This window comes from Castanea sativa, chromosome 1, assembly GCF_040712315.1.
Source record: "Castanea sativa cultivar Marrone di Chiusa Pesio chromosome 1, ASM4071231v1".
NCBI classification, from domain to species: domain Eukaryota; kingdom Viridiplantae; phylum Streptophyta; class Magnoliopsida; order Fagales; family Fagaceae; genus Castanea; species Castanea sativa.
This window is the reverse complement of record NC_134013.1, coordinates 3,533,218-3,545,439: the sequence shown is the minus strand read 5'-3', so window position 1 is coordinate 3,545,439 and position 12,222 is coordinate 3,533,218. Positions and strand designations below refer to the sequence as shown.

General features: G+C 32.5%; 1 protein-coding gene across 1 annotated transcript; it reads left to right on the top strand.

The window, feature by feature from the left end:
- Positions 1-4,594: 4,594 nt before the first annotated feature.
- On the top strand, positions 4,595-6,623 carry LOC142622783 (cyclin-D3-3-like). The gene is made up of 4 exons (XM_075796314.1): positions 4,595-5,397; positions 5,491-5,692; positions 5,827-5,957; positions 6,057-6,623. The coding sequence occupies exons 1-4, from the start codon at positions 4,882-4,884 to the stop codon at positions 6,333-6,335; spliced, it is 1,128 nt and encodes a 375-aa protein (XP_075652429.1). The 5' UTR covers positions 4,595-4,881; the 3' UTR covers positions 6,336-6,623.
- The last annotated feature ends 5,599 nt before the right edge of the window (positions 6,624-12,222 follow it).

Here is a 12,222-nt window from a genome sequence, read left to right as displayed (position 1 = left end):
CAAGGAGATGAAAACAATAAAAGAAAATGTTAATGAATGCCCTTAGAACATTAGTTAATAATACATTTAATGCTAAAATGCAAAATTAACTCTTTAACTTTAGATTTGATTTTAGTCATTTAACTTTGCTTTTGCTCATTTTAGTCCTCTAAGTTTCAGATTTATTCAATTAAGGCATTTTCGTTAACTTTTGTTAAAAATTTTTGAAAAAAAAAGGGAAATATTTTTCAATCATTAATAGATTTTTTTTTAATTTAAAAAATTTTGAATTTTTTTTTATAAAATTTAAAAATTAACCACAACATATAACAAAAGTTAAAGAAAAAGTTTTAATTGAATAAACTTGAAAGTTAGAGGACTGAATTAATAAAAGCAAAGTTAGAGGAATGAAATAAAATTTGAAGAAAGTTAGAGGTTCAGTTTTGTATTTTACCCAATATTTAAAGAAAGTTTTTACGTGAAAAGAAAAAAAAATGTTTTGAGAGCTTTTATTTTTTATTTTTTTATACATGATAAAATTTTCACTTTAGCTTAATCTAAGTATTTATGTGAGTGAAATTACCCATTGGAGATATGAATCCTGACCCTTGCCTCACACCTTCACAATCACTTATATTTATGGAGTGACTATCACACTAAAAATACGTAATAATTGAGAACTTTTTTTACTTTTTATAAAAATAATATTAAAACTTTTTTAAAAATAAATTATTAAATACTCTAAGAGTATTCGATAACACGGAGCAATAATGAAATCCATGTGCATACACAAAGAGAGAGATATTATAGTAGATTTTTTTTTTTTTTTGATAAGATATTATAGTAGATTTAAGTAAGAAGCTTTTTCTTTTTGTGAGTGGACTAGTCCACGCGTGTGAAAGGGAGAGTGGAGTGTGAGGTATTATTATCATCATTCCTAGAAAAAGAAGTACTACGTTTCTGCATATTTCTCAGCTACTACGAGAGCTACGGCGCACCTTTATACATGCTGTGTTGCCTGTGAGCTCTGTGACATTGAAATGATCCGTATATCCATAAATAAAAAAGCTTTGCTTTTCCTTTTGCGTTTCAAAGCCTTCTTCCTTGGGCAGTTAAAATTAAATATTTTTTTTAAAAGAGGTGATACGTGTATAACATTTTTATAATAATTTTACAATAAATTATAGGTGGTTAGTTGTTATAGGTTCAAATTTGAATCTAACACTAAGATTACTTTTTTGCCCTAACAATAATAACCAATAACAACCTATCATGTAGGATTTGTTGTAAAAATATTGTGAACATATTATTTCTCTTTTTTTAAATCTCATTCAATTCTTTTTATGGATAACGTTTTACTTTGATTTTATTGATAAAAAGTTAAAAAGTGTTCGTTTAAATTTTAAATCTCCTATGATAATAAACTTATTATATTTTTTAGAGTTAAATAAAATAAATTATCCCTACCCTAATCTAATGCACACTATGATGTTCCATTACTGCATTTTTGGTCGGTAAGTTCGGATTTGAAGTACCCAAATTTTGCGGATCAACAATTATTTTTAAAAATAAAGATTTATGGTAGATTTTGTGGGCCTGAGATCTTGCGCAGTGCACAACCAGTTTAATGTAACCGTAGTTGCTCCTGCAGATCAATCCCATCATATCCTTTATCATTCAAACCTTAATAATTAGTTTTTAACAGTATAATTCTGTTCATTTTCAGTTTTCACACTTATTAAATGTTTAATTCGAAAAATATGCGTAACTGAAATATTTTTTTATTGAAATTGTATGTTAATGGTCAAGTGAAAATTATCCAATTCCTCTCTCTCTCAAAAATAAAAGAATTAAAGTATAACGAATATAATTTTTGTAACTTCAATAATACAGTAAATAAATGTTCAAATAACTTTTTGTAATTAGGTTGAGTTTGTTTTTGTAATTAGGTTGAGTTTGTTTCGAGTGTAAATGAAATTGAGAAAATATTTTACACTTAGATACGTGTTTTGATGCACATGTAAAATAAAGTTAAATTGAAAATCTTAAACTTTGATCGTAAAATAAGCCATTTGACTTGGAAAATCATTTGCGTATCTCTTTACCTTCAAATGATTTTCTAGATTGACACCCGAAGAGAGAGAGAGAGAGAGAGAGAGAGAGAGAGAGAGAGAGAGAGAGAGAGAGAGAGAGAGAGAGAGAGAGAGAGAGAGAGAGAGAGAGAAGCACACACTTTCGGCAACAGACCACTGCCCTAACCCCAGATCGCCTTCTAGATCGAACTCTCTTTGTCTCAATCTCGTCGCCGCCTGAAACCTGCTGCTGCTTGATCGTTCTCGTCACCCATGGCCCACCCATAACTGATCTCTCTCTTTCTCGATCGACCTCTCTCTTTCCCTTAATTTTCGATTACTCTCTCTTAGTTTGACCAAATTTTTTAGTTTAATGAATGGTTTTGTTTTGATTTTTGTTTTTTTAAGTTTATATATGAAATTCTATTATAAAATTTGTTTGGAAGCTGAGAAAATGTGAGAAATTAGTAGAAAAATAGTATTTTCAGAATTTAACTAAACACTTGAAAACATTTTTCAAAACGCAGCCAAACACTTGAAAATATTTTTATTTTCCAAAATTATTTTACACTTGAAAAATATTTTACATGTTGCCAAACACAACCTTAGTAACAAACAATGTGTAATGTTTATGTATTACAATTTGTAATCTCACTTACATAATTTTTTTTAATAAGTAGTGCAACACTTAATTATGTTTTCTCTTTATCCAATTTTGTTTATACATATTATAGAATTTCAACGTATGACATTTATTCTATAATGATTACTTTTTATCATTTATTTAAGATACCAATTAATTTATGGTATATATGCAAAGTTCAAACCTTAAATTTATTATTTGAAAATAAATGTGTTTACTAGTTGAGTTAATTGAAATCTATAGTTATAACAAAATTTGGTGTTAAAAATCAACTCCCATTAATATTATGATCACATAATATACCATCTAATGAGACTTGAGAAATACTACTATCTAGTTTCTGTTGCACTGTACAAGCTTCACAATTGACATGTGGACATGTATCGTGTTTGTATCTTTAGCATTGGATATAAACCAAGAGTAATGTTATATCTATAAACTATTTTATAATATTTTTACACACTGTTGATGTGGTTAACTTCTTATTGATTTTTATTGAGGACCACTATTAATATCACTTTATTATTTACTAATAACCACTCACCACATTAACAGTTTATAAAAAAATTTATAAAAAAATCTGTATCTTTAACATTACTCATGAACTTGATAAATAGAACTTTCAATATAAAGTTAATGAAATAGAGAAGAGTGAGTCACTTTTCTTATAACATCGTCTTTCATTAACATTATATAATTTATATTTTATTTAAGTTATATGTATAATGCAATTATGATCACTTATATTTTATTTTGGTAATTAAATTATTCAAAAAACAATTTTACTTTATAAATATGAATATATATTTTTTTCTATTTCGATTTTTCAAGTTGACCCATGCTTCTAAGTTCTAATTCCTAAAGACCTAAACCATTAGGCGCGACCCTAACAGGCTACTGTGGACCAGGGTACCAGGAAGCCCAAACAGAGCCTTGACAGCTCATTGGTATTTATAGTTTTTTTTAATAAAAAAAATACTAAAATTTTTGGAAAAGATGAATTCTTTTGCTTTCTGTCTTTCACCTCTGTCATCACAGGTTATTTTCATGTATTGGGCTCTGTGTATCTGCTCCCGCCCTTCCCATTTCACCTTCCCTCTCCCTTTTATGAACCATAAATGTCAAAGTTCAGAAAAAAAGTTAAAATTAAAAACCAAAAAGAAAGAAATAAAAAAGAGAATTAAAGGGCAAATTAAAAAAAAAAAAAACCAAACACAACAATTTGGTGCAATGGCAATGCAAATTAAAATCAATAGTATCAAATTAAAATCTTTTACCAGAAAAAAACACAAATTTATATCTGGAATTAAAGGGCAAATAATAAAAAAACCAAACCCAACAATTTGATGCAATGCAAATTCAAATCAATAGCATCAAATTCAAATCTTTTACCAAAACAAAAAATCAAATTCATATCTGGAATTAAAGGCAAATAAAAAAAAACCAAACCCAACATTCAATTTAATGCAATGCAAATTAAAATCAATAGCATCCAATTCAAATCTTTTACCAAAAAAAAAAAAAAAAATCATATCTGGAATTAAAGGGCAAAAAAAAAAAAAAAAAAAACCAAACCCAACATTCAATTTGATGCAATGCAAATTAAAATCAATGGTATCAAATTCAACTCTTTCACCAATTTTTTTTTTTTTTAAAAAAACAAACTCAAATCTGACCCACTCGTACCATGCCAACACAACAATGGCTCTAAACATTCTCTCATAAGACCTCGTAAATGATGGTATAACTTTTTACAAACTCTGAAATTGGTCTTCAATTTTAACAGTTGATGTTACCCACAATTCCACAAAATGTAATTATGTAATCCCAATCCTTATGGGCCCACTAGTGTGGTGGGCCTTGGTACAAATAGGTACAAAAATGTCACGTGTCGAGTAATTGTGTAGTGTGGCCCATAATTCAGGTCTGGTTGTATTAGCCACGAGACTCTCCCAATAAATAAACTCAAAAAACCACCAGACTGAGAAAAACCCCCCACAAATAAAAGTTTGTATTTTATGACCTTTGTGTTTTCTCAGTAGTGTTTTCAAGCTAAGACTTTCACACACACTGAGAGAGACAAAGAGAGAGAGAGAGATAGAAATGCCTGAGACTGTGTCTTCAGGCTCTTCTATTTTCTTTGGCCTATAATGAACACAGACCCAAACCTCTTCTTCTCAGAAGAAGATGGCTCATTTTCATCTACATCAGCAACAGCAATATGAAGAATCAAATGCACAGATAGAGCAAAACCCAACTCTTTTATTGGACACTCTTTATTGCTCAGAAGAGCATTGGGAGGAAGAAGAACAAGAAGAAGTTGAAGATAACTATCATTGCAATAGCTATAATAAGCCAAACCCTTTTCCTGTTTTGCTAGAACAAGACCTTTATTGGGATGATGAGGAGCTAATCTCTTTGTTCTCTAAAGAACAAAAAAATGAAGTCTTTGAGAGTCTCAACACTGATCCATATCTAGCTGGGGCAAGAAGAGAGGCTGTGGATTGGATTCTAAGGGTCATTGAGCATTACTCTTTCTCTGCTCTCACAGCTGTTCTTGCTGTCAATTACTTTGATAGGTTCCTATTCGGCTTCCAATTTCAGCAAGGGAAGCCATGGATGACTCAGCTCGCTGCTGTGGCTTGTCTATCTCTTGCTGCCAAAGTGGAAGAGACCCAAGTGCCTCTTTTGCTTGACCTTCAGGTTTGTACACTTTTGAATGAATCTTGGTTGTGTTAAATCTTGTGTTTGCTTCTTCTCTGTTTTATTCAATCTGGGTGTCTTTGTTTTTTTTAGGTGGATTTGAGTAGGTATGTATTTGAGGCCAAAACGATTAAGAGAATGGAGATTTTAGTGCTCTCAACGCTTCAATGGAAAATGAATCCTGTAACCCCACTTTCATTTCTTGATTATATCACAAGGAGGCTTGGTTTAAAGAACCATCTTTGTTGGGAATTTCTAAGGAGGTGTGAGTGCATTCTTCTCTGTGTCCTTTCAGGTAAGCCATCCAATACAATCCAAATCTTTCCCTCTACTTATTGCTATTATAGATTTACTTTCCACAATAACATGCGACACCATGAAAGCCTCAAATTGTTGAACTCTGTTTTTACTTTGAATCCTTAATTGCAGATTCTAGGTTCATGTCTTATCTCCCATCTGTTGTGGCTACTGCTACAATGCTGCACGTTGTTAATACTGTAGAGCCTTGTCTTATTGTTCAATACCAAAACCAGCTATTGGGTATTCTCGGAATCGATAAGGTTGGTATCCTTGAACACTTCAAATCACATAAAAATCCATTCTTTGTAATGTTTGAAAATGCAAATCTGATTTTGTCCTTGCTCTAATCTTATTTATAGCAAGACAAAGTAGATGAGTGCTGCAAGCTCATCTTGGAATTGGCATCAAGAGGCAATGGCGATCCGTCCAACAAGCGCAAGTTTGGCTCTTTGCCAAGCAGTCCAAAGGGTGTAATTGACGTATCATTTAGCTCTGATAGCTCAAATGATTCGTGGGCTGTGGCAGCTTCATCAGTCTCTTCCTCACCCGAGCCTTTGTCCAAGAAGAGCAGGGCTCAAGACCAGCTTTTACAGCCACTCAACCATCCAAGTTCAGATATTCTCAGCATTCCTCGTTAGCTAGTTCCTTAAATTCACTCTTATGGACTATATAGTCTTGTATGTTTAATAATCTTTATTTTTCTTTTATATATGTCCAAGTTAAATTGCCTACCATCTCTGCATTGTTCAGCCAAGTCCAATTTCGTGGCTAATTTATACCACATATGACTTAGAGCACCAATCTTGTAAAGGATTGGTTGGGAGATTTGGGAGCAGAGATGGTTTGCATTTTATCCGGAAAGAAGTAAAGGACTTGAACATAGTAATGAAGAGTATCTACTCGCACTAATATATTTATCTCTCTCCTCTTTATGGCCCATTCTCATGAGCATACAAAAATCTTTATGTTGGTAACTTACTTCAAAGCAAAGATTTTCAAACATGTGCTGGACCAAATAAACAAAAAGAGGGATCTGTTGCATTCATATTGTCATGTATATATATAGTTGTTTGCAATTAAATATTGGACACTTACAATTCAACATAGAGAAGAAAAAGTGGGAATGTACATACCTAAATTCATGCACACTTAAGCACATGTAAATGCGGTAGAATTGAAATTAGTTAGTTGAGAATTTACAGTCGAACTTAATTGGGGGATAAAAGGTTGTTGTATAAATATAAATATAATGTGATTATGTCAAATCAAAATGGTGAATGGAGGGATTGCTTTCCTATAGGATTGTGGAGACGACAGGGAAATTTGGGAATGCATAGAAAGGGTTTTGATTTTGCATGTGAAGGTTGGAACATGTTGTCGGCCACTGGTTTTCTTTGGCTTTGTTTTTGTGAATATCATCTTGGGGGGTTTGACCTCGTTGGAAGAGCTAAAATTTTGAATGACTGGCACTGCCGTAGCTTAACCAGCTGTAACAACAGCCCAATTTCATATTTTATGTATAGTATTTTTTTCACTCCCTCCTATGTGCCTCTTCTGTTTTGCTTCTCATACACGCAAAGATCTTTAAAAAAGTGGGGGAAAAAAAAACAGTGATATAATTTTTTACATGATTACGATTAGATTAATATTACTTTCATTTAGATTCTATGTTAATATCATTTTCGCCCTTTCTATTTTGTATTTGTTGTTCTCGGAGCAGAGAGAATATTGCTCCATTATACTCTGGGTTACCTAAGAATTTTCAGTAAAAAGTGTGTACTTCTGGTGTTTTTGGATTATTTCAGCATTCTCAAAGTGCATTTCTGATCCGGAGAGTTAAAAATTTTCATCAATGATTCTACTAATATAACAGTGTCTACGTTGCTCCCTGCTCAACTGGTCAATGAAAGCTACTAGAGAAAGACATTCATAATGCATCATATGACATTTTGTTATGGACCGCGAAATAAATAGGATGAACCGCCGAACAATATGTGAGTAGTTTAGATGGTGAACGTCAAGTATTCATTGCATCCCTTTTTTTCAACAGTACTCACTATTCATTGCATTCCAGCTGAATTGGCAAAGAGACCATATTTACTAAACCTTAATAAGATGTGGGCCAATTTTAGTTAGATTGTCGAGGCAGAATATATATATATATATATATATATATATTCTTTTTCCTTGCTTGTTGAAACTTGAAAATAAGAGTACTTATGTTTTTTTTTTAATAAAAAAAAAACTCACATAGTTTTATATTCCATTATTATACTGGTTAGGAATATGGGTCATTTTTTCTTTGCCAAGTGGATGAGAAGGGGATGGAAAATTAATAAAAATCTCAGTAATTGTAAATAACAAATGCTTAATGCCCCACTTGAGTAAAAAATTAGGCCAGTCGATCTTGCTTCAGAATTGTTTATAAAAGACACACAAGAAGGCTTGCATGTGCTTTCTACAACTTTAATCTAAAGCGAATCATGACTTAGCTTTATTCCCTAACCTAAATAGAACAAGTAGCTAGATTTCTTATGAAAAGCTTTCTCTAATAATCTCATTTGTATAATTGTATTGTTGAGTCTAGTAAAATATATTAATTTACCGTGAAACTCGGAGTTCTATAAGATATAAACTCTCATTTTCGTTTATATTTGATCATCACTTATGACCACTTGTGTGTATGTTTAAATTGACTTATTTAAGTTTAAAAATATAATTATACTAAAATTTTGTTAAAAGTCATATATAAGCAAATAAATTTAAAAATTAAACCTAATCCAGACTTGTGTGGCCGTAGCAAGTCAATAGATTGAAATTAAGAGACTACGTAACTTTGTTGCTCATAACATTGTTAGACATTTTAGACATATTAATAGGTTTTCGGTGTGGATGAAAGATGTTTCTCCACACCTTAATGCTATAATTTTAGCCAATATGACTGTTTCTCATGAATAAATTGCAGTATTCTCAACAAAAAAAGAAAAATATATTGAAATTTGAAGTAAATTATGTTTCATTTTGTAGTTCTTCTTGCCTATATTTCTCTTTATTTTTGTTACTCTACCATTTGTAAAATTGAAAGGGTAATATATCGAAAAAACAGGATTAAATAGAAACATTATGTAAAGTTGGCAAATCAAAAGTGTACTTTGCTTCAAGAATTTTATTCTTATAGAATGTACATTTATTTTTTATTCTTCATAGGAAGGGGGTGAGAGATTAAGAAAAAAAGGGTACCTAAAAAGAAAGTACAGGGCTAAGCCGCATTAGCCACATAAAGGTTCCGTAAGAGAAGATTAAAAGGAGAAAATGGATGCAATTAGATCCACCAAAAACAAAATCCACAAAAAGGAGAAAAGTTGAAAGGTGGGGAATGTTGAAATTGGGGGACAATATCTTTTGATTTTGTTGGAGATGTCTTTGTTGTTCCTTTGTTCTTTGCTTTTGGTAGTTAGGAGTGTAATGTAGTGTATTTCAACTCAAAAAGAAAAAGTTAAAAAAAAAAAAAGACAATGATAAGATATTGGATTATTTGATCTAGAGAGAAAGGGAGAGGAGAGAGTAAATTGGTTCCAGTGAACATCTTCTCTTCTTTTATGGACACCACCATCTTTAAAGTTTAAAACTCCACACATAGCTCTCCCTTTTGACCTAGTGAGTAGTGAGCACTAAAGTTTAACATTAGATTAGACAACATATGATTATAAATTCATGTGTGGGAAAGACCAGGCTTCCATTTTGGAGCAAACCTTATAAATTGTATTAGATAAATTTTACAAAGTAATGTTTAAAATTATAAACAAAAAAATAAAAAATAATTTAGTATTTTATTGATGTGATTGATTATTATCTTACTTAGTATGTTTTTTATAATAATATAGATAGTATCTTTAATATCTTTACTTTTTAATTCATCTTTAAAGCTTAAGCTTGTGGATGAAATAATAAGGGTTGTCCACGGAACCCGGATACCTGACCAACCCGTCGGAACTGCTCGAAATTGAACTGCCACCACTCGAACCAATTAATCTGACGGTTGGCGGCAGATTGCCACCCACAGAACTTGATACCTTCGGGTTGGTTGGCGGGTTTCCTCCCCAAAAACCCGAGTCACCCGACCCGACCATAAAATCAACAAAATCCGGCGACATTCAAAGGTTTTCCGACAAAAAGTTAAAAAAATTGGCGATATTTTTGCTTTTTCGACGAAGAGTTACTTGAAATCCACCAAATCCGGTGAGATCTCGTTGAGATCTAGTTTAGATTTGACGGATCCGGCCAAATATTGGCCAGATCTCGATCGATCCGGCAAAATTTCGGCACCGGCAGTGAAACCCAAAACCGACCGGCACAAACCCGAAACCCGACGAACCCGACCCGAACGATCCGACCATTATTACGGGTCGGTTTCGGTTTTGTTTTTAACCCACTTGACAAATTCGGGTTGGGCACACACCCGACCCGTGGACACTCCTAGAAATAGTTGTCTGATTTTCCTAATTGAACCTTGTATTTCTTTTCCTTGAATATAGGAGTAAATTAAAAAGTTACATTATTTTTTATAGAGCTAATGTGAGACAACTATGGACGTCTACAGCTCTACATTGATTTACTACATTAAAATATGCTAAGAATTACTAAAGTCCACAGAGTACAACGCCTGAGGAGCCAAATCTAATTATTAGTCACTAATTATATTATTAATATGCACAGAGATGCACATGTAGAGCCACTTTAGTCATCATTGGAGCTAGGACATGGTGAGGTTGTTGAAATTTCCATCAAGTCCATGAAATCGAACACGAAAATAATATGTTATCATTTTTAAAAGCGTTATATACTGTATTTCAAATCCTAAATGCTTTGGAAAAGCCTAATTCGACTTGTCTCTACGGTTTATTCACTTAAATTTTCTTTTTCAAATCAATTTCCCAATGAAATATTTCGTACTTGTAGTCTGGTATGAACACAACAATTTCTTAAAGTTTGCGGCCCCATTACGCATTGGCCGAAATTCATTGTGTGCCAAGAGGCTTTTTCATCACTTGCTATGACCTATATTCATATAATTGAGCCTTGATTTTAAAATTTGTATATGACCATGTAGCATTGCTCAACGTAGCCACTTAATTCTTTATACCTTATATGGGAACATCTATTTAAGTTACTAAGCTATGATTGGATTTGGGGACCTTGCTAAGGCAAAATTATTGAATTATAGAAATTAATCAAGCCAGACTGTTTGAGAGCTAAGTTTAATTCGTGAGGAAGAAAGGACACAATTGGTTCAACAGTTGGCGACCCTAGTTGGCTTCTAGTCTCTGGGACCTCTTGAATAACATTGTCATATTGGTCATACCAAATGAAAGCACTCAACAATCAGCTATTACTATTTACTAGAGAACACAATTGAAGACTTTTCTTTACTCAATTTTAATGAAAATAAAGAAAGAATCAATACAGAGATTTATGTGATTCAATAGTTTGTCTACACCTTCAATAACAAGCGGCTGATAATTCCATTAGGTGTAGATAAGGGTTTACATCGTATTTATAGTGTCAGTCTATAAGACTTCGAAATTTTGTTACTTTTCAATTCTGAATAGGCTTCCAAATCTGTAAATATTTTGGAATAATTCTGATTATTCAGTTTGGTAAAAAATACAAACTTTTTATTTTATTATTTTTTTCTGGTGGATTTTAGAACCTATCACATTGTGGATTTAAAAAACCACTCACAGACTTAAGGTTTATTTCTATTTTGTTTCTTATTTTCTTAAAATAATCGTGTTGTGTTTCTTGATATTTTCTGCCTTTCTAAAAAACTCGTACGCACACAAAATTTATTATAGAACAAGTCATGGGCTCGATCCTTCTAAGTTTTATGAAGTGGGGCCACTCTAGGAAGATTCATAGTGTGATTGCAAGCATATAAAGTCGAGGGATAGGACAATTCACAATTTGATTGATCATCATTTTATTAGGAGATCCACGTTCCATGCGTGAATGGCATAAATTGAGAAGACAAGTTTAATTTGTTACTGTATATTTTCAGGTTATGGTGCAGACAAGTTTTTTTCAATTTCTTGGGGGTTTCCTTTGTTGCAGAGAATTGCGGATAACATACAATATGCACCACATGATGAGCATCAATGGGCCTAGCCTGTGGGCTGGGCTCCAAGTTTCTGACATTAGGGGTCACAATCTCAGGAAATGCCAAACATGGTATACACTGCATTATACAGCCATGCACAGAGACAAGTCGTGCATTTAGTTGACCAGTGTAACTGCGATCTGTAATACTAATGGACAATGGAAGGGAACATTTTTTTATCTGATGAAATCAGCTCTACATTATAAAGCCAAACCACGCACCGTAAACGTACAAGTGGTCCAATGGTCAATCTCAATCAGCCATGGTTAAAACAAGTGGTCCAATATTAATAGCTACAAGTCCATTGGCGATTTCCATTGAGAATTTAAGGACATTCACGACTCGAATATATTATTGGCTTTGTATTA

Coding starts and splice junctions, on each gene's coding strand:
- LOC142622783 (XM_075796314.1), top strand. CDS start 4,882: ATGGCTCATTTTCATCTACATCAGCAACAGCAATATGAAGAATCAAAT. Junction 5,398..5,490: donor CTCTTTTGCTTGACCTTCAG/GTTTGTACACTT, acceptor TGTTTTTTTTAG/GTGGATTTGAGTAGGTATGT. Junction 5,958..6,056: donor GTATTCTCGGAATCGATAAG/GTTGGTATCCTT, acceptor TCTTATTTATAG/CAAGACAAAGTAGATGAGTG.